Genomic DNA, 21,114 nt, shown 5'->3' on the forward strand with positions numbered 1-21,114 from the left:
CTTGATATGGTGGTTCTGTTGCCGCTTGTTGGTTGCCAATGGCAGGAGTCAAGATATGCCTGGTTTGGAGGGGCTGAATATTGGAAACTAATTGGTATTTTTTCCAGCAGACAGTTTCAGCATGAATTAGCTGAGAGGATGGAGATTCAGAAGCTTAGGTGTCACTTGGTCAACCTGCTAGGTTTGTCCCAAAGGGTGCTTTGTTCCAGGTCAGTCTCCCTTCCTGTATAATGTAAATTAGTTGATCATATTTTAATAGAAAAAGCTATCAATTTTTTTGAATGGTTTGAAACTGGATTAAAAGTCATATTTTGTTTTAACTATAGAATGAATAAAATTATGATAATTTATTACTGAAATCATAGGTTTATGAACAAAAAGATTCACTAGAAGCAGTTACTTTACAGAGGCTGGGATTGGCCTGATGTTGTCATCAACCACCCCATGCGTGGCAAGGTTGTATTACAATTTGCAAAAGAGTTGTGCAGATAGAGATTGTGGTGAAAATGTCAAACTTCTCAAACAGGTATCTACTGCTTCATTGCCCAAATGTCCATACACTCTATTCCGTTGTTGCTTTTACTGATTTTATGTATTTAGAGAAGTTATTGGTTGGACTCCTACTTGATTAATCGGTTTGAAATGTTGCTATTCCAGAAGAAGGATCTGCAGGGAATATTTCAGTTTATGTTCTTGCAGTTCAGGCCACTGGATTCATGTGGACAATCTTAAGTGCCTTATTGAGATTGTGGCACCCAAGCTGAAGTCTCTTAATGTCTTAAGTGGCTTTTGTGGCATACTGTGATGCAGGTATAAACCTATTCTGCTGTAGTAATTCATATAGGACACTTAATTCTAGTCATTAAGCTGCTGGGGAGACTTAATTGGTGGAAAATGTTTGAACTATGAAATGTGTTACGATGGTAGTAATCTTGCTGGAAAAACGAGATCCATTATTATTGTTTCATTTGGCATTCTTAATATCTCTACTTTTTCCTATATACGATCGATTCGTTAGCATCATCAAACTGTATAATTGTTGGAATGTTTAGACACTCAATTTGAAACTCCTGGATGACTATGATGCTTTAAAGTAGTTAAATCATGAAACATTCTTACGATATCAAGAAGAAAAAGAGAATATAATACACACTAATGGAGCAAAAACATTAGGTATCTAGAAGTAGTACATGGCACCCCCCTAGGGGACTATTTCAAGGATCCAGTTAACTCGTTATCCAATCTTTGTGAAAGACTTTCAGATTCAGTTTCTACATGAATTTAGAGCAAAATAGACCCATAGCAAAGGCAAGGGGCCAAAGGGAAATATTGAGGGGATAATTAGCATGTTAAAGGTAGAAAGTGTAAGCAATTGCCGACAAAACAGTTTGCAGAATGGCACAAGCTAATCCGATCATTTCAGGGAAAGTACCGAAACGCCTGTGATTTGGAGATGAATGATAAAACCAGGGCAATTTACTTTCGCACCTCCAGATGACTCTTTCCTTTCCAGCCTTGTAAGCAAGCTCAATGATGCATGTAATGGTAGCCACAGAAGACATTAACATGGCAATCAAAGCATATCGGGGCTTGTTTGCAGAGTAAAGCTAGTCGAAAGCTGCTGACAGAAGCTCGGTAAGAATATTGATTATGAGAAACATCCATTCTGGGATGCTAACCTATGAAATAAGTCAAGAAGGTATCATATTTAGTAAACTTTTTAGTCAAATCTTTCTAGAAATTGAATATAAAAAGAGTTGTTGAATGTATTTCTCTTATGTGTTGACTTCTAGTATTACTTGTGCTTTTCGTACAAATGGGGCTGCAATCTGAGTACAGCTGAAAGGTTACAATGTAAGTTTAAATCCCAAACCTGCAAAATGCCATCTTTTAACCAACTGTACTAAGCGCTCGGTTCAACTCTAGAATTACTTTGTTCACCTTTCGAGTTGAACTACCTTTGACAGGTTACGCCACTTGATTATGAAATGAAGCATCTAATAATGGGACAATCTGTCTGTAGGCGCCATATATTAGATATTCTATTACCTTAGCTTCAGAAATTTCTCCATCATCCATGGTGGTTATGAAACTTTGGTCCATCCCAGCTTCAGGAAAAGGAGTATCCGCTTCATCTTCATCTAGATAAGCTTCAAAAATATCTCCTTCATAATCTGTGATGTCAATCAAACGTTCTGCTGGCCAATAGTCTTCCACCCAAGCTTCTTCATCAGATGAGATGTCCATAAAATATGTTGTCCTTGCAAGCTTCAAAAACGCAGGTCTCAAAGTATCCAGCTAAAGGGAAGAAAATGAAGGGTCCAATGTTTGATGACTTAAGCCAGAAGTGCTTTTTTTAAGCACTACTAAATAGGCCCTTAACCAGCTAAAGCAGTGGAGTGGCTGAACTTCGATGATAAGAAATGCTACTTGTACTCGAATAGGTAAGTCGAGTGAGTGATCATGGGAAGATTGGGATATAAGTTTTGAATGAGGGCTTTCCATAACTTGCAAAGAAGCTCTCATAAAACGATTGCTTGGTGGATAATCTATTGTGTCGAAAAGAAAAGAAAAGAAAAAGTATTTTTAACTTCAACAGTTTCTTAACTTCCTAGATAATTTATCTGGGATTCAAAACTAAATAAAGGCTTAATTCATGATTTGCCCCCTCAAGTATATCTATTTTTTTACTTTGATATCTAAACTTTCTTTTTGTCCAAATTGGTACCTAAAATACACTCACTTCTCAATTTGGTACCTAACGTATGACTACATTTTATTTTTTTTAGTCTATTTTTTTACAAACATTAAAAAAATCTTATATCCAATAAAAAAGAGCCAGGTGGTTGTCTTTTTTGTAAAAACATTTTTTCTTTTATTAAATACATTAAAAATGAAAAATGGAAATAAATATACTAAAAAATCAGAAAATATAAAATCTAGAAAAAAATATAAATTATAAAAATAAAATTTACAAAAAAATAAAATTATTGAAAAAAATTAGTTTAAATTAATAATGTTATTAAAAATTGTAAAAAAAATTGTAAGAATTATAAGAAAAATGTAAAAAAATATTTAGAAAATGTTTAGAAATATTTTTTTATAAAATTATAGAATACATAATTCTAAAATTCTAAAAAAGTATTTAAATTTCAAGTTTTTTTTCAATTACTTGAAATTTTAATATTTTTTAATTTTTATAACATTTTTCTCTTTTTATATATTATTTTGATTTTTTAAAATTTATAATTATATTTTAAAATTTTATAAAAAATATATTTCAAATATATTATACATTATATATGATTTTTTTACATTTTTAATCAATATAATATACATAACATTTAAAAATAAAAAGGAAATATGGCGTGTTCTAATAGTGCCAAGTGGTCGATTAATGTTGGTCAACAGTTGATCAACTCTGGTCAATAGTTAGTCAAAGAAAAAAAAGTATTTTTAATATTTAAATATTAAATATTATAATTTTCTATTTTAATTTTAATTTATTATTTTTATTTTAAATAAACCTAATTGTCATATGACATTTTTTCACTGGCTAAAATATATTGGGCGTGTCACTTTTCTATTGGCTGAAGTTGACTAACAATATTTTTAATACCGGTTTAAAATGAACCAAAAATAGAAAAAAAAGTACTAAAATGAGATAAATATTAAATATTAAAATAAAAAAATAAGCAGACTTCATTAGCTAAGGGTGGGTTTGGATGGGCGATTGGGTGCGGTGCGGTGTGTTTAGCTTATTTTTTGTCTCACGCTACAGTGTTGCTACAGTATCTAATCTCACCGCCACCGCTATTTTTACACTAACCGTAGGTAAACGCACCGCCCATCCAAACTCACCCTAAAACTTGGATTAAGTCTAAAATAAAATATGATAGCAACCACAAAGTGGACCACCTTTTTTGATCACTTTCAAACCAATTAATACAGACTTTCTTCTATTGGCTCAATTCTAAACAATGATTTTGGAGATAGAAATGGAAGAAAACTAACATAGGGGCAGCATTGGTAGCAACAAAGACTTTTAAATATATAAAAGAATTTTTTTTAATAATCTCGTTATAAATTATGATCGTATCTGTTTTTTTTGACACAATATTTAGAATTATTCATAGCCCCTTCTTAACCCATAAATACGAGGATAATATGCTTCAGCGTATTCGAATACACTTCCTTCTACATGGGCAACAATGCCCATGCCAATTGAGCTCAAACTCAATCGAATAAATTCGATTCAATTCGAATAAATTGAAAAAAAGTTCGAATTTCGAATTATTCGAATCAACTCGATTTTTTTAAATTTCGAGTTCAAATTTTTTAATTCAAATAACTTGAATATTTTGAATAAGTCAAATATCAAACCCTTTTACTTATTTTCCCCCGACCCTTGAAACCCCTTTACTTTCTCTGAAAATTTTTTACTCCCCCAAATCCTCAAATCGTTTTTCCTTTTACTTCCTTTAAAAAAATTTACTTCCTCAAACCCCTAACTTTTTTCTTTTTACTTTCCCTCAAACCCCAAATTATTTTTCTCCAAATTTATGTCTACTATTTATATTATTGAATTAAATTTCACATTTTGTACTATTTATTTTATTGAATTGTTTAATCATGCTGAACCTTTATCAGTTTATGTTAAAATTAAATTATTGATGATGCCATAAAATGTTCGTATTAAAATTTTTTTATTGGTTTCAATTTCACATTTTATCTTTAAAATAAATTTTATTAAAAAAATTGCACTTTTTACATTTAATATATATTTAATTTCAAAATACATGATTACAAGAATAAGAAGATAATTGAAGCAACTAAGCAAGCAAATAAGTTAACCCATATATAAAAGATTAATAAATAAATTATGAGGGGATAAAATTAATAACAAAATTGATTATGGTGGTTGGTAATGACTACAAAGACCTAAAGTTTTTTTTTTAAATTTAATTCAAACAAATATATTCGATTTGATACGAATTTCATATCACTCGACTTGATTCAAGAAAATTTTAAGTCAAATTAGAATGATAAAATATGATTCGTCAACTTAATTACCTTAAAATTTTATACAACGAGGACGTAATAGTTAAGATTCCAGCCGCATGAGATGTTTGACCGTATATTCCTTCAAATTGTTAGCAAGACATAAAGTTCTAAAACATTACACTATCAAGCACCACTTATAAAATTAAAAACTAAATTTGATTTGTTTGAGTTTATTATTTATATAATAATTTTTACTTTTCTTTTGGACATTATTTATAATTTTTTCACTTAAATAATTTGTTAGAAATACCGATTAAACTCTCTGTTTCGAACTATAAATTACAAACATTTTCCTAATCCCCTCCTCAAAAAAATAAAATATAATAAAATGACGTATTTACCACTATGCCTATAATAATCTAATGAGGCCTTTTTCGTCATTTAATGTAAGGGTTAACAAAACCCTAACTATATAATGATAGTAACTGCTTTCTCAGTTTCTCTTTGAAAGCTAGAGTCGCTGGAGGCTGAAGCTCAGTCAAAGTGCTGTCTTAAAACCCTAGTTTTTGAGCTCTCTTTCAGTTTTCCGGAAGCCATGGTAAGTCTCTCTTTCCAATCTATTTTCAGTTATCGGCGACAAGTTGAATCTTGTTTGGCTGCTGGGAAAAAAAGTTTAGGATTGGGGTATAGAAAAGGGTGAATTTTACGGACTAAATGTAATGTAATTTTGTAATAAGCTTTTATTATGTATGAATGCCAGGAAAACTGAAGCAAAACAAAACTATAAATGTGCAATTTTTTTCTTAGTCTTGAAATGGGAAGCTTCAAGTTGGAATAATTTACTAATTGGATTAGGTTTAACCTTGTACCAAAATTGCCTTCTCTCTGGACAATGTTTGTTTCAGATTCAAGCGGGGTGGGATTTTGGGGATAGTTTTTACCAGTATAGGACAAGTTTATTAAGACTTAATTGCAAATAAGATAGCTTATGTGTTCATTGATTTGGGATATTTTGTAGTCAAGGAGGAAGGTTAGGGAGCCCAAGGAGGAGAATACTAACCTTGGACCTGCTGTTCGAGAGGGTGAGCATGTTTTTGGGGTGGCTCACATTTTTGCTTCATTCAATGATACATTTATTGTAAGCGATGACACCCTCTATTGACAATGATTTTTGTTTTTGTGGAAATTCATACTGTTTAACATGCTATGGTTGGATTTGCAGCACGTGACTGATTTGTCTGGAAGGGAAACAATGGTTCGAATCACTGGTATGGTTTATGATTCTATTTAAAAAATGAATGCTTTGGCTATCTTGGGTTTTTGGTGTCCTTGCCATCTCTAGTGTTTTAAAGTCATTTTCATTGGTTTTAATACTTCAATCGCCTATTTCATAAATTGGATGTTGCTGTTATATCTTTATCATAAAAAGTGTAAACTTCACATTTTAACATGCGATGATACTCATGTTCCAGAACGGAGTTATTTGGATGAACAATATTCTTCTAACTTTTTCTAAACAACAGGCGGTATGAAGGTGAAAGCTGATAGGGATGAGTCTTCCCCTTATGCAGCCATGCTTGCAGCACAAGATGTTTCTCAACGCTGCAAGGTCTTACAGCTTGCCCTCTGAATTATGGTTCAATATGTAGTTATAAGTAGTGAACTCATTCCATTAAGCATTTACTATCCGCAGGAGTTGGGTATTACTGCCCTTCATATAAAGCTCCGAGCTACTGGAGGAAACAAGACGAAGACCCCTGGTCCTGGTGCTCAGTCTGCACTTAGAGCCCTTGCTCGTTCAGGCATGAAAATTGGTCGAATAGGTACATTTCTTTGATCCTTTCATTTCTGAATGTGTTTTATTAAGTCGTTTCACTTTGACTCTTGAAAATTACAAATAACCTTTTTGTTCTCCTCAGAGGATGTTACTCCCATTCCCACTGATAGTACTCGTAGAAAGGGTGGCAGACGTGGAAGAAGGCTGTGATTCTTTGCTTTATATCAATTACTCACTCAGCTACTACTGCTGTGGTGCTTGGAGTTTTCTTTGTTAAACAGTTTTCTTTACATTCAAGTGTGTTTTGCCCGGTTCTCTTGCTGCACATTTAGTTTTTGGAATGGATTTTAGATCTTTTATCTAGACAGGAAAAAGTTGTGGAACTATTTAATGCAGCTTCAAAGTTAAGCTTTTATATTATTGAGGTTTTTATAAATATTTTATAATCAGATCCATATTTTCATAATTGCATAATAAACCAATTTTTCTAGGTTGAACAAATACCAGAAATCCAGATTCCAGATTTCTTCTAAATGGCGCAAGAGATTGAGACGTAGGATTCACATAACAGTGCAGCATAATACGTTGCTGTGCGAGGAAACTAAAAAATGTGAAATGATCTTTTCAGCTGAATCAAATTTAAAAAATTATATTAAAACATTCATTTGGAATCTAAAATTTAAAATCTTCGAAGCATGTTGTTTTTACTGTTTAGTGGGTGCATGAGCAAGTCACTCTTTGATCAATGGGTTAAGCATTGAGGTTTGACGATGTAGGGTGTTTATGAATTGGACAAATGTAAACGATGCAAGACAAAAGGAGATGTAAGGATCCCTTACAAATGCTGATCTCATAATGTAGGAATAGATACTGTAATGTTGTTGTCTTAGGGTCATCCTATTCCTATATAGCTCAAAATCAAAGTAATATCTACCTGACTCCTCCCTTGATCGGGTAACTGATACACGTGCATTACTTGTGGGAGTCGAGAGCATCAACCTCCTCTTTCTCAATGGCTGCCCATCCTCCATTTTCCAGAATGGATGGCCCCTTTCCTATCTATGCTATTGGGTTAATCCAGGGCCCGCTTGGCTTGTCTATTTTAGATAAAACCTTATTTCTTTTCCTCTTTTGGGCCCAAAGAGGAAAAAGCCCTAATACAATCTCATATCCAACAACAACAAAAAAACCCTAGAAAATGACTATAAAATCCTCTGAATGTTTTAGCCGCTCATTATTCTTGTGAAGGAAGAGAGAGGGAGGGAGGAAAAGATGCAGATATTCGTGAAAACCCTAACCGGCAAGACCATAACTCTCGAGGTCGAGAGCAGCGATACCATTGACAACGTCAAAGCCAAGATCCAAGACAAAGAAGGTCTTTTTTCCTTCTACAATTTTTCATTTCTCTGTATCATAACTTCTTAAATTTGATTTAAACTGATTTTCTTTTATGAACTAACAAACACAGGAATCCCACCGGACCAACAACGTCTCATCTTCGCCGGAAAACAGCTCGAAGATGGCCGTACCTTGGCTGACTACAACATCCAGAAAGGTTTCTCTATTGAGTATTAGAAGATGTTTTCTACATTTTTATTTTATTAATATACTTAAAAGACTCTGGCTCTTAAATTTTTTTCGACGTAGAATCAACACTTCATCTTGTTCTGAGGTTGAGAGGTGGAATTATCGAGCCTTCTTTGATGGCTTTGGCTCGCAAATACAACCAAGACAAGATGATTTGCCGCAAGTAAGCTACTTTTCTTTGTTTTATTTTGTAGGCATCTTTTAGTATTCTTCTAAGGCCTAAGGGGGACCTGACTACTGTTGATGTGAAACGGGATAGAGGTCATACGAGGTCCTAATAGTGATTGTAACCATTTTTCTACTTTTTCATGGCAGTTGATTTTCATGAATGGCACAATCCTCAGAATGCGATAAATTAATCTCAATTTACTATTTTGTAGTACCATAAATGGGACTACAAGTTGAACCCTCTTTTGAGCTAAAGAATGAAAAGGAGGGCATCTTAGTTCCCAAAATTCAAATTTCCATTCTCAACTTTGTCAACTGGTCTAAACTTTACTTGGCAGTTGATTTTCTAGTGTGGTACATGATGATCAATTCTCTGTTTCGTACTTATGTAGCTTGATAAATCCCAAGATCGATTTCTTCTGAGTAATGAGAATTTTTAAGATCAAAGTGAAGGAGCTAATTAGTAGTCTGCCCATTGCATGTTATCTTAAAAGACGCATGTGCATGGAAGTTATTTGATAATTGAGAATGTGCGTTGCTAGGTGTTATGCTCGTCTTCATCCAAGAGCCGTGAACTGCCGCAAGAAGAAGTGTGGTCACAGCAATCAGGTTTGTATTCTTGCAGATTCTATTATCTTTTTGTTGCAGATTGAATTAAGTTAATATAAATGCCCTTCCCTTGTTGCAGTTGAGGCCGAAGAAGAAGATCAAGTAGATACTGACTGGTGTTATCCTGTCTGCTTTAAAAGAAATTGAATGTCAGACGAGGAAAATATTTCCATTTGGTTCTTTTGCTATTATTCTATTTTGTTAAGATTTTGTTTTGGGTTCCGGATTTGATGTTCCAATCTATGTTTGGACAATCTTATGTGTTTTGTCTTGGAAATTTTAAGAACACTGTTTTAGAAATATTATTTAAAAATGTTAGTGTTAAAATCAAATTTTTATATATAAATTCTAATTTCATACCAACAATGGTAAAATTCATTAAGATGAGAATATTACCAGAAAATTTGTAAATTAAGAACAAAAAGGTACATAACTTATCAAATTAGCAGATGTAATAAATCAAAGAAAAAATAAAAAAGTTAAACATTATTATGATAATTAAGCTGAATAATAAAAAATAGAAATCATAATCAGTGTATAGATTTTGGCTTTCCTCGTTCCTTCAACTCAAACTCCCAAATCCTCCCTTATTCCATTTCTTTGCAAAAATAACGTCCACCGTGCTACCCAAACCCTTGTTTTTTTTACTACTTATCTAATTTCTAGTAATGTTTGCAGTTTTTTTTTTATATTTTTATTAAGTTTAATTGATCAATTTATTCTTTTTTAAATTTTTTTAAGTGAAAGGTTCATACGAAAAAATGTACAAAAATAATTGTTGAAGTGTAAATTTTTTAGAATCAAAATTAAATTAATAAAATATTTAAATGTTGAGTGTTAAAATTATTATCATGTTGATTTAAAAAACTACAACCTTTAACCTGTTGGTGATTAAAAAAGATAATTGAATAATTAGGTAATATTTTGTAAAAAAAATTATTAATAATTGTGTGGGTTCATAGTTTACGCTTTTTCTTAATTGCTTGTGACTTAACAATCAATTTATAATCCTAGTAAGCTTTTGTTTATGGATGATTTATTTTAAAGATATATAGCTATAATGTAAAATGACAAATCGATTTAAAATTCACGTGAGCTTTACAATTAAATCAGTGAGGTGATTGATATTTTAATTTCACTTTACTTCAATGGTAGTAATATGTTCTGTAAATGAAAAATTAAAAGCAAATTTTTTTTTAAAAAAAAAAGCGAGAAAATTACAAGTTTGAATGTTGATGATTAAATTACCAGTAATCAAGTTTAACCACTCCTCCCTTATATGTTGAGAAAAACATTACATTTTATTAGATTATAATAATTGACTCGCAAAAATATAACTACTTGACCTTGAAATGACATAGAAAAACGAAACACTAGGCATTTAGGCCATATTCAATGACTCGGAAACTTTATTTCATGGCGCAAAGTTGGTGGGCTAGTTTTTGTCATCAAATGGTCCGGTTTCACGATTGCCTTCGGCGCCATGGCTGCTGCTTTCACCACCAAAAAACCTTAAAGGGTTCCCTCCAAAATCACTTGCAGGAGAACTGCTTTCCAGTGGTCCCAACGGGAAATGTCCCGGCCCCATATCATTGTCGAAAGGCCCAAGACTGTCGCCTTTAAGCAGATCGTCGCTAAGAGGCTCAAATGGGGGTAGTTCCGGCTTAGCAGTACCAACACTTGAGGAGCTATCATAACCAAATGGAGGCCTTGGCGGCCTCGGTTCTATAGCAGCACTTGTGTTGCCGCCGTAAGAGAATCCTGTCAGCCCCGGCTCAGGTGCAATACTTGAGTTGCCACCATGTGAGGGCCTTGGCTGATGGAGACTTGAGCTACCAGCGCCGCCAAGTGATGATCCTGGCGACGTCAAGTGATCCCCGGTAACAGCAGCAAAGGGATCATGATATGTTAAGCCCATCTCCCTCCGTATGCTACTGCTAGCTTCACCTCTAATATAATTGGTGTTAGTATTGGCGTTTAACGGATCCTCCCAGGGAAAGTCCTCAAAGGTGTCTTTGTCTCCAACACCTGCATCAGCAATGCCAATATTTTGACCGACTGCAGGTGCACTGCCTTGGGGTGGTGGTGGTGGTAAAGGAACATCTCCTTGAGTGGGACCAACAGATGAAGGAGGAAATTTTTCATAAAATTCCTTTAGTTTCCCCATGTCTGTCCTCATTGTTTCCATATACCACTTCATGTCATCCAGTTCATTAACGCTAAAGTCATCTAGCTTCTTGCCTTGTTCGATTTGAAGCATGAGCTGACCCACCTCCATTTCCTTGGTTTTCCTGGTTTCCCTCCTGAGTTGGTCTTGCGACTTGGAAATCATCCCTTTGTAGTAGGTCTCCAAGTTCATCGATTTCTTCATGCGTTCTACCTCGGGAATTTCGTTGAACTTCCGTAGCAGTTGTTCCATCTCTTCACGCGACGGCCACACTATTGGCTCCTCCTCGTTTTTAGTGTATATTACAATGCCACCTTCTACACCACATAGAGTGGTCAGCTCCGTCACTTTCTTCACCAGCCCTTGCCTCCTTTTCCTCAGGCTTGCTCTTCGGGCACTGCTATTTTCTATCCAAGCAAGCTTAACTCTCTTTCCTGTCATTGCTATCGCTAGTTTTGCAAGCTTAACAGTTTCTGATTGCTTGTCAACTAGTGCTCTCTCTCTTGCTCTCAAACTGTTTCTAACAGAGGGTGAAGGAAAGAATTGGGTTGCTTGAAACGAGTGGCGAGTAAGGCCTTTATATAGTGAGTGAGTACAAGGCAAAATGGGGAGTTTCAAGGCTAAATCATTTGGAGACTCGAACAACACAAAGGCATATGCATAATAGGTAACGAAATCCAATTGTCAAGATTCTAAATATAAATGGCGGTTGCTAAATCTTTGTTAATCATGGCAATATAAATCACCATCTGGATTTCCCCTCAACATTAACTTTAAAACAATTATTTATCTATGGGTAAGAAGCAATATTATGTTTAAGAATCAAATTTATTTGTTTAATTCTCATAATAAACTTTAAAAAATAAATTCATAGATATGTCGAGTTTTAAAGATAAAATTATATTATCATATTTGAAAAGTAAATTGATCGATTGGTCGATTTTTAAAAGACAAAATGATATTATCATATTTGTAATAAGTAAATTGATCGGTCGGTCTTTTAAAGATAAAACTATGTTATCATAAATGAATGGGAGATTGATCGTTATTTAATTGCGGTATTCTTTGCTTATTGAATTCATAGCAAAAAATATCAATAGTTGAATCAAATATGTATTATATTCACTATGAAAATCACACATTTATTATATCCGCTGTACCAAACGGGCATTAGTGTTTACATAATTAAGAGTTTGTTTTTAAAATAAGCTCGTATTTATTATGAATAATATTGTTGTGTGCTTCATTTTACAATTATGAAATTTATAGTGTACGAATAAAAAATTCTAATTTGAATTTAGATTTATATTAATAAAAAGCATACGTATTTAATATATAATTTTCCATGTAACTCTTAAAATATATTCGACAAATCATAACTTACAGAAATTAATCCATGTTCTATAATTTGAGATGAATTTTAGTGTAAATATTGAAAACTTTTCATAGCATACTAATTTAAATATTCATGTAATTTAATAGTCAAATTTAGGCTGTAGATGTTATATATATATATAAGACCGTTAGCAAGTTATTGACTGTGGCATAGATTTTTATTTATGACTTAAATACCTTAACTTTTTTCACAAACAAAATTTGGATGAAATTTTTATGCAACACATTGATATATATGATAATTTATGTACGAATTTTAGATGAATAAATAAATTTATAAGAATTTCGAACCAAAATTTTAACAAATAGAGATACAAAGAATAAAAATTTATTTACAAGTGTGAAAATGTCTTAAATTTTAATAAAATTCAGAGTCAAATGTAATAACTAATACATATATGGATACAAATATATCTATAATTTTTACATCTTAAATATATATCCAACATTACATCTAATTTAGATTTCAAAATAAGGAATTATATTTAATTTGGAAGGAAAGTTGGGTTTCCATATATAGAATTTTTATTTTTGCTATTCCCATATATAGAATTGAGGGCTAACAGAAATAAGGTGGAAGTATTATGCTATATTGGTCCGTCACATCCCAAAAATCGAGTTAGTAGAAATTGGATTAATGAACTAAGAATGATCACCTCATGCTTTTAAAATAAAAGTTGTAGGAATTATGTTAAAGTGAATTACTCTATTGTAGTGGTTAAGCATTGAATATTCGTTTTAGAGGTCTTGTGTTGAAATCCTTTCCTTTGAAATTTTTGTTATTTTTATTCCAATCTTTGACTTAGAACATCTTATTTATCTTTAATTTATGGGGTTTTATTTTTTGATAAAAATGAGTCTGTTGATTTAGTGGTAAGATTTTAGCTTACCTAGAGGTCTAGTGTTTGAATCTTGTGCATGCAAAGTGAAACTATTTTTGCTTTTGTTTTGTGCCGTTGACCATGTGGTCAGAATTTGAGTTAAATTTAAATTCTAAAAAATCTGATGGGTCGGGATTTAGCGAGATCGAGATATGGGTAGTTTTTTTTAAAAAAATCTTTTTGAAATTATCCCCAAAATCTCTCTCTCTCCCCCCACTCATTTTCATTTCTGTTTTTAGGTTAGACATTTCTTTTTCTTTATTCTCAAAATTTTCTTCTCTTTTCTTCACTCTCCTACCTTTTGTTTTATCTTTATGTCATCGTTGTTTTGGTGATTACGCCTCTCAGATTTTGTATTCGATCTTGTGCTGTTGTCAATCCACTGATTTTGGTTTGGGTTTTGGTTGTTTGGAAGTTTCTCTATTGCAATATCAAAATTATGGTGTAAGTAAAACTTATTCGTGTGGTTAGGATGGTTGAATGTGAATTATCGTTTATCGTTTAGCCATGACTTTGAGAAGTGGAAAGATTTTGTAACCCTTTCCTTAAATTGGTGGATCTTTAAGCTTTGGGCATTAATTTACAATTGGTGAAATTTTTTCATTTTTCTTTTTTTTGGTTATTGGGAGTTTAATTTCACAAGTATTGTGAAAATGTGGTGGCTTATGAGCTGCTAGGGTGTTTTGGTCAATTTAGCCCGGACAGGTAACCTGACACGAATATACTTAGCTCAAACGAGCAACTGGTGTGATGTAGATACTTGTGTATTCAAGTCCATTTACTAGGTTTCATAGGGCAAAACTAATTATATGAGACGAGAAACAAAATCGAGATAAGCAGAACTTGATGTTCAAATGGAAAAAAAATGATGAATTAAATATGAGCAATGTATTTGAATGAAACGTGTGTGATGGAATTATCCCTTGAATGAGTATGAATTTGAATTTGTTATGAACTAGCATATTGATCATTTATAGCATCCTATGGTTTGATTGCGGTATAATACTCACCTTTTTAATATAGTGAATTGTCATGTTTTGCTAAACTATGCCAACATTGGTAGCCTAATGTATTCAATTGAAAGCTAAGTTAATTTTTTTGTTTAATGCCTATGAACTTACTAAGCATCCTATACGCTTACCTAGTTTGTTTTTCCTTTTCCTTGTAGATCATTACCTTGCGGAACATGTTAAGCCGGACTAACTCAAGCTCACGCTATCCTATCATTGAATCAGTAGATGTTTAATCATTTTGAACTTAGGGTTATGACATGTATATAGGTATCTTGGTACATACTTTAATGTTTTAAAGTTTTGATGAGTTGAACATGGAAATGAATTTAACTTGTGAAGATTTTGTATGTGTTTCATGGCAATGTTTGATGTTTTGAGGAGGTGATATATGTACCTACTTGAAATTGATATGTTTGGTTGTCATGCTTGAGCTAAGTATTAGTATAGAACTAATATGGTTCATATTAATGTTATGAGGGTTATGATGAATGAATTGAACTAATATGTAATTGAAATGGAATGACATATTTCAATATGGTATGGCATATTTGAAGGTTGGTATTTGAATGTTTGAACAAATTGATATGTCTTGATTTGTTTTAAATTAAGTAGATGTAGTAATTGAATGATAAGACATTTTAATCCATGTGTATTGTATGATTTGGCTAGAAATATGGTTAAAATGTGTATATTAGTTAATGTAACACCCCTATTGACCTTATCACCGAATTCAGGTATGGGCGTCACAACTGAATCGATCATTGTATATACTTAGAACTTAGTAAATTTTAAAATTAGATTGTATTACCTATTTATTTAAGAACCTTCACAACAGAGATAATAAATTTTAAATAAAAAATCACTGTTTCAACTCCGGACTCTAAGGGAACTTTTTGGTTACAACATATTCGCCCCCTTGGTGAAGTCTCTAAAGGTATCCCCCTCACTATGTGCATGACACCTTCTCAACGGAACTCCTTGATCCCACACAGTCTGACTTGGTCCTTCCTCGATTTCTTTATCTTGCGAATGCTGCAATCATAGTTCAAAACTCTTGTAAGTTCGAATGGACTTAGTGAGTTTCTACATTATACGAAAACATACCCCACCTTGTAGGGGTTTAAACAAATAATTCTAAAATACAAAAAGAATCTTGCTCGTTTCGGGAAATTTCTCTCAATCTGACCTGGCGATTTCTGACTTATCTCCGAACTTATCCATTGATGGATAGGTCGTTAAGCAATCATTCCCTGAACCATACTAATTCAATGGTTCTTTGAACGATTCCTCATATATGCAAACTCTACCTTTCCTTTACTTATATCCTTTCTTTTAACCCTACCCTAGGGTGGTTTCTTCTTCCCATCATTTAACTATAAAAGGGATCCTCCTGGTTATGTTTGCCTCGACAAATATTTCGCATATAATTAGCTCTTGGTGAACTTTTTATTATTATTGTAGTCCTGAAAATCTCACTAACATATTAGCCTCTAGGTTAACTAACGAGAACCTGCACCACTCTAGTGGACTAAGTCCCAATTGGGTTAAATAGTTATGAAATTACCTCTTTGTAACTTGTCTTACTCACTTTACCTTACTATTATACGTAACACGCCCATGTGCTATAGGCCGCTTTGGCCTACTGTACTCAATTGACTGTCATCTCAGTGACCATCTATGTAACAGCCCGGTTTAGACCCCAGTTGGAACAGTGGTTTTGGGACCATAATATAAAGTTCAAATATTTATTTTAATATTTTATTATGGTTTACAGTATGATAGAATTATTGTGTGAAAATTTCATTAAGAAATTTTACCGTTTAGAGGCTTAATTCGGTAAAATGACTAAATCGCGTAAAGTGTAAAATTTATGTTCATTAGCTAAAGGTATTAAATAGCTATAGAACCTTAAATTTAAAGTCCTTATGTGGTAAATATACCATTTCTATGTTAGTGGGTGTTAATGGTTTGGCATAAATGAAATTTTGAATTATTTTTAAGGTTAAATTGGTAAATGGTTAATAAATGTCATAATAATTATAATAAAGCCAAAATATCATATTCATTAATACATCCACTACCGAAAATGCTTGAAAAAATAGCCATGGATGACGCTACATTCGGCCAAGCTTTGAAGATTAATTGGTGAGTGGTTTTTACTCGATTTTCAATAATTTTTACATTTTTGAGATCGTTGCTTCAAATACTAGTAGACCATGCCTTAATTTTCGGATTTAATGAAGAATTTTAGATTTTCCATTGATATAGCTTAATGTTTTTGTGGTTTGATGATGAAATATAAATTTTTGTTGATAGACTATTATATTTAATTAAGTGATTTTTGATAAAAATATGTGTTAAGAACTAATTGAGAAATTTGTAAATTGAGAGGTCAAAATGTGAAGTAAATGAAATTAATGGGCTGCTAGGGATTTAAGGTAAATTCGGCCGAACATGGGTTTGATGAGATTTTGTGTATTTTGTGTTATTTTGAATTAGGGACTAAATTGTGAAAATGTGAAATGTTTGGGGCTAAAATTCAAAATACCCAAAGTATGTGTTCTTAGATGAAATTGAATAAAATGTTGAATAATTAAGTTAATTTTGATATTTATTAGATTGGAAAAAAATGGAATTCGGATCTAGATCGAGGAAAAATCAAAGTATCGGATTAGTTGAATTAATTTGTCGTTACTGCGAACGAGGTAAGTTCGTAGTCCCCAAAATCGAACTTTATAAATTGTTTTAATTAATCTAGTTGCTACTTGATGCCTTACTATATATATCCCCAATGTAATTGTTAATTAAATGAATGGAAGTTTATGTAGGTATAAGTTAATTTAATTGAATGGAGGTTCAAGGAATGTGACATTATGGAATAACTTAATGTATGATTAGTAGATAATTGGAGTGAAAGTGTTATTAAATTATGAAATTTGATATTGAATTGTTTGAGAAGAAGAATATATGAATACGAGAAAGTTTAGATAACATGAAGACGTCAGAAAAGTTCCGTACGAACCCTAGGAATGGTATAGGATACATATGTCATGACATAGGATTCTGAGATATGATTTCATGTAAGACCACGTCTGGGATGTTGGCATCGACTTGTGTTTACGTGTAAGACCACGTCTGGGACGTTGGCATCGACTTGTGTTTACGTGTAAGACCACGTCTGGGACGTTGGCATCGACTTGTGTTTACGTGTAAGACCACGTCTGGAACGTTGGCATCGACTTGTGTTTACGTGTAAGACCATGTCTGGGACATTGGCATCGTATTTGATTCGTGTAAGACCCTGTCTGGGACAGTGGAATTGATATAAGATTACATGTAAGACCACGTTTGGGACGTTGGCATTGTACGATATTTCTGTCTATCTGTGTATCGTTATTAATTCCAAACGGTTTAACGGGCGTTCCGAAAAATAAGTGAATAAATGAATGACATTCTGATTCATGTACGTTGAAATAGATACAATATTTGGTATTGAAAGGTAAGTATATATGTGCAAAGAATGTTATGTAATGTGTATGCAAATGGATTGTGAATATGTACATATGGAGCATGAACAAATGAATAAGATATGATTTTAAAAAGTGACATGTGAATTGTCAGATATTATATGAATGAAAGATGAATTTGGATATAAGTGATGATATGTGAATCATATGAAAAAGATATGTGATTAAATATATTATTTCTCATAATGTGCTTAATTGGTTACATGAAAATGAGACTTGAATGTTATATAAGAATCGAAATGAATAAACTTGTAAAAGTTAAAGTCAGTGAGTAAGTAAGTATATTATTAAATGGTGATGATTTGGTATGATATCATGATATAAACTTGAGATAATTTGTGTTTTGACGTTTGAGATAGCATTGTATGCTGATGGCATTGTAATAAATTTATATGTTATATTAAGTTTATTAAGATTTGAGCTTACTAAGCTTTCAAAGCTTACTCTGTGTGTTTTTCCTATGTTATAGAGTTTCAGAGACTTGCTCGGGTTTGAAGTCGTGGGAGATCTCATCACACTATCCAGTATTTGTTTCGGTAAATAAATACTTTAAGATTTGTTTATGTGGCGTGTATAGGCTAGTTTTGATATATTTGGTTTTGAAATTTGTATAAGTATATAGCCATGCGAAAATGGCTTGTTCAAGATGCAAACGTTAGTAACTATATTTGGTCATGTTATAAACTCAATTGAGATGTATGATTTATGGTAAATATGTTGTGATGTTGGTTATATGATTTAGTAATGAGGAGTGGTAAGTAGGGTATATATATTGGGCTTATTAATTAACTCATTTTGGTAGCATGAAAGTGGTAATAATATGGTTTGGTAAAAGGGTCATTTGAATAGCTATAAATGACATATTGTTTTGATGTTAAGATATGAGATTATATGTTTAGCTTATAGATTGAGTGATGGAAATGTTATGATTTATTGAGTTAAATTTGATAACCAAAAGGTTGTTTATTTAAGTTGTTGGACATTTGAGATATGAATACCTATGCCTATTTAATGTTTGCTTGTAGTTCATTTTAAAAAGGTCAAATCGTTGATTCAATGAATGGTTATAAAATGTGTTATATATAAGTAGTTATATGTTTGGCTATGGTAATTGACTATTTAGGCTCGGTTTTGAATGACAAAGAATGTATATGATCTAATTGATATGGAAGTTAAATTGGAGGATTGATTATTGAAAATATTAATTGGTTGTGTATATGAAATATAGGCATGATAATTCGCATGCGAATTAGGTATGTGGTTCATGTGTGTGATTGAATAAAACATGTTAGATATGTTATTTAGCTTGCAAATTAGATATTTTATGACTTGGCATTTGACTTCGAAAATAGTTAAGTTTGATTTAGTAAAATGTACATAAGGTTATAATGTTTAAAATACTATGATTTGGTAATTGAATTTTTATAATTATGAATCATGTACAAATCGGTTTTGATATTTGATTGCTTGGATTGAAAGTTTTGAATTAGCAAACGTAATTGAAATGGTTAGATATTGAATTATAATTCGTATAAGAGAATGTTCGATAAAGCATGATTTGTGTGGTTAGATATATGATTCAAATAGATGCTTTTGACTTGTATGAATAAGAGGTTGGTTTATTAATTTATTTCAGAAAATTTTATAAAGGAGAATACATCACTAGGCGTTTGAATTGTAAAGAATGTCCAATCTAAACTGTGTATTGTTTGGTAACACCTCGTAACCTTAGTCTAGCGACAGACACAGGTTAGGGGTGATACAATCTAAGTTTCCAATTTTCTCTTATACGCTAGTTTCCCATGGAACTAGCCATTTGGCTAATACTTGCTCAATAGTTTCCCTTAAAGAGGAATAGTCTTGACAGACATATCTGTGACTTGGTACCCCTTATTAGTACCTTTCTCCCACATACCAACTTTTCTGGCAACCTTAATGGTGGATTCTTACTTGCGATCCTTGAATACATTTTTCTTGCTTGTCTTTACCCTAGTATGTGTCTTGTTGGGTTACAGCCCATATGCCCTTCCGGCTTTTTTGATCATTGCATTGGTGGATTCCTTTTCTACTTCATTTTTCCTTATTCAATGGATTCCCCAATTATATCCTGGCTTACTATCGTTTCCCATTACTTACATTTTTCTTTCACCTATTTTCCATGTTTGTAAGATTTCCCCCGATTATTGTCCTGATTATCCACCTGTATTTATTTTCCTAGAGGACTCTCTTATGTTGCCATAGTCGTGTTATGGTCTTACTTAATATAACCCCACGTTTAACGTCCTGGCGGACTACCCTGAGTTTAGTGTCCTGACGAATTTCACCTGTTGCCATAGCTGAGATATAGTCTTACTCGTTAGGTTCCATATTTAAAGTCCCAGTGAACTACCCCGTGTTTACTGTCTCGACAGACTCTATTGGTCGTCATAGTCAGCTATGGTCTTACACATCGTAATCCTCGTGTTTACTGTCCTGACGAACTCTATTGGTTGCCATAGTTGAGCTATGGTTATACACCTTGTAATCCCCAAATGACCTTATTGCCGTCGCGGCGTCGCTCCTTAGAGCTTACTGATTGTCGTTGTGGTGTTGCTCTACGAAACTTAATAGTCGTCAATATCGTCTTATCTCATATCAACCTTGATGCTCGAACACCAAAGTGTCCCCCAGAGCTTCGCCCATTACGGTTTGCTCCTAGCAATCCCAGATGGTGGAATCGTAATGGAATTTCAATTTCTTTTTTCCATATTCATTTGCCCATTCCTCCACTTATCATTCTAATATTGATGCTCGAACACTGTAGTATCCCCTCTACAAGGCTTGGAGCTTCGTTTATCATGATTTGCACTCAGCAATACTGTATTGCAGTATTTAACAGAATCACCCTTTTTCCCATCCTAACTTCATCTAGCTTGTCGATGATTCCCTTCCATATTTTAGAGACATTACATGCAAATTCATAAACTACGATACACCTTGTAATCCC

General features: G+C 32.8%; 3 protein-coding genes across 3 annotated transcripts; 2 read left to right on the top strand and 1 right to left on the bottom strand.

Moving 5' to 3' along the window:
* The first annotated feature begins 5,444 nt into the window (after positions 1-5,444).
* Positions 5,445-7,201, top strand: LOC107929794 (40S ribosomal protein S14). The gene is made up of 6 exons (XM_016861302.2): positions 5,445-5,602; positions 6,023-6,142; positions 6,227-6,272; positions 6,528-6,613; positions 6,698-6,827; positions 6,924-7,201. The coding sequence occupies exons 1-6, from the start codon at positions 5,600-5,602 to the stop codon at positions 6,989-6,991; spliced, it is 453 nt and encodes a 150-aa protein (XP_016716791.1). The 5' UTR covers positions 5,445-5,599; the 3' UTR covers positions 6,992-7,201.
* A 131-nt stretch (positions 7,202-7,332) lies between these two features.
* On the top strand, positions 7,333-9,445 carry LOC107929795 (ubiquitin-60S ribosomal protein L40). The gene is made up of 5 exons (XM_016861303.2): positions 7,333-8,156; positions 8,250-8,336; positions 8,429-8,531; positions 9,079-9,145; positions 9,225-9,445. The coding sequence occupies exons 1-5, from the start codon at positions 8,054-8,056 to the stop codon at positions 9,249-9,251; spliced, it is 387 nt and encodes a 128-aa protein (XP_016716792.1). The 5' UTR covers positions 7,333-8,053; the 3' UTR covers positions 9,252-9,445.
* A 978-nt stretch (positions 9,446-10,423) lies between these two features.
* Positions 10,424-11,806, bottom strand: LOC107929758 (agamous-like MADS-box protein AGL90). The gene has a single exon (XM_016861265.2). It carries the CDS (start codon positions 11,751-11,753, stop codon positions 10,581-10,583), a length of 1,173 nt encoding a protein of 390 aa, XP_016716754.1. The 5' UTR covers positions 11,754-11,806; the 3' UTR covers positions 10,424-10,580.
* Between the last annotated feature and the right edge of the window lie 9,308 nt (positions 11,807-21,114).

Source organism: Gossypium hirsutum, chromosome D09, assembly GCF_007990345.1.
Source record: "Gossypium hirsutum isolate 1008001.06 chromosome D09, Gossypium_hirsutum_v2.1, whole genome shotgun sequence".
NCBI classification, from domain to species: Eukaryota; Viridiplantae; Streptophyta; class Magnoliopsida; order Malvales; family Malvaceae; genus Gossypium; species Gossypium hirsutum.

What these genes read in the sequence shown, in the direction of transcription:
- LOC107929794 (XM_016861302.2), top strand. An exon ending in AACAATGGTTCGAATCACTG is followed by an intron (nt 6,273 to 6,527) that starts GTATGGTTTATG and finishes TCTAAACAACAG; the next exon opens with GCGGTATGAAGGTGAAAGCT. An exon ending in CATGAAAATTGGTCGAATAG is followed by an intron (nt 6,828 to 6,923) that starts GTACATTTCTTT and finishes TGTTCTCCTCAG; the next exon opens with AGGATGTTACTCCCATTCCC.
- LOC107929795 (XM_016861303.2), top strand. Translation starts at nt 8,054, where the DNA reads ATGCAGATATTCGTGAAAACCCTAACCGGCAAGACCATAACTCTCGAG. An exon ending in TGACTACAACATCCAGAAAG is followed by an intron (nt 8,337 to 8,428) that starts GTTTCTCTATTG and finishes TTTTCGACGTAG; the next exon opens with AATCAACACTTCATCTTGTT. An exon ending in GACAAGATGATTTGCCGCAA is followed by an intron (nt 8,532 to 9,078) that starts GTAAGCTACTTT and finishes GTGCGTTGCTAG; the next exon opens with GTGTTATGCTCGTCTTCATC.
- LOC107929758 (XM_016861265.2), bottom strand. Translation starts at nt 11,753, where the DNA reads ATGACAGGAAAGAGAGTTAAGCTTGCTTGGATAGAAAATAGCAGTGCC.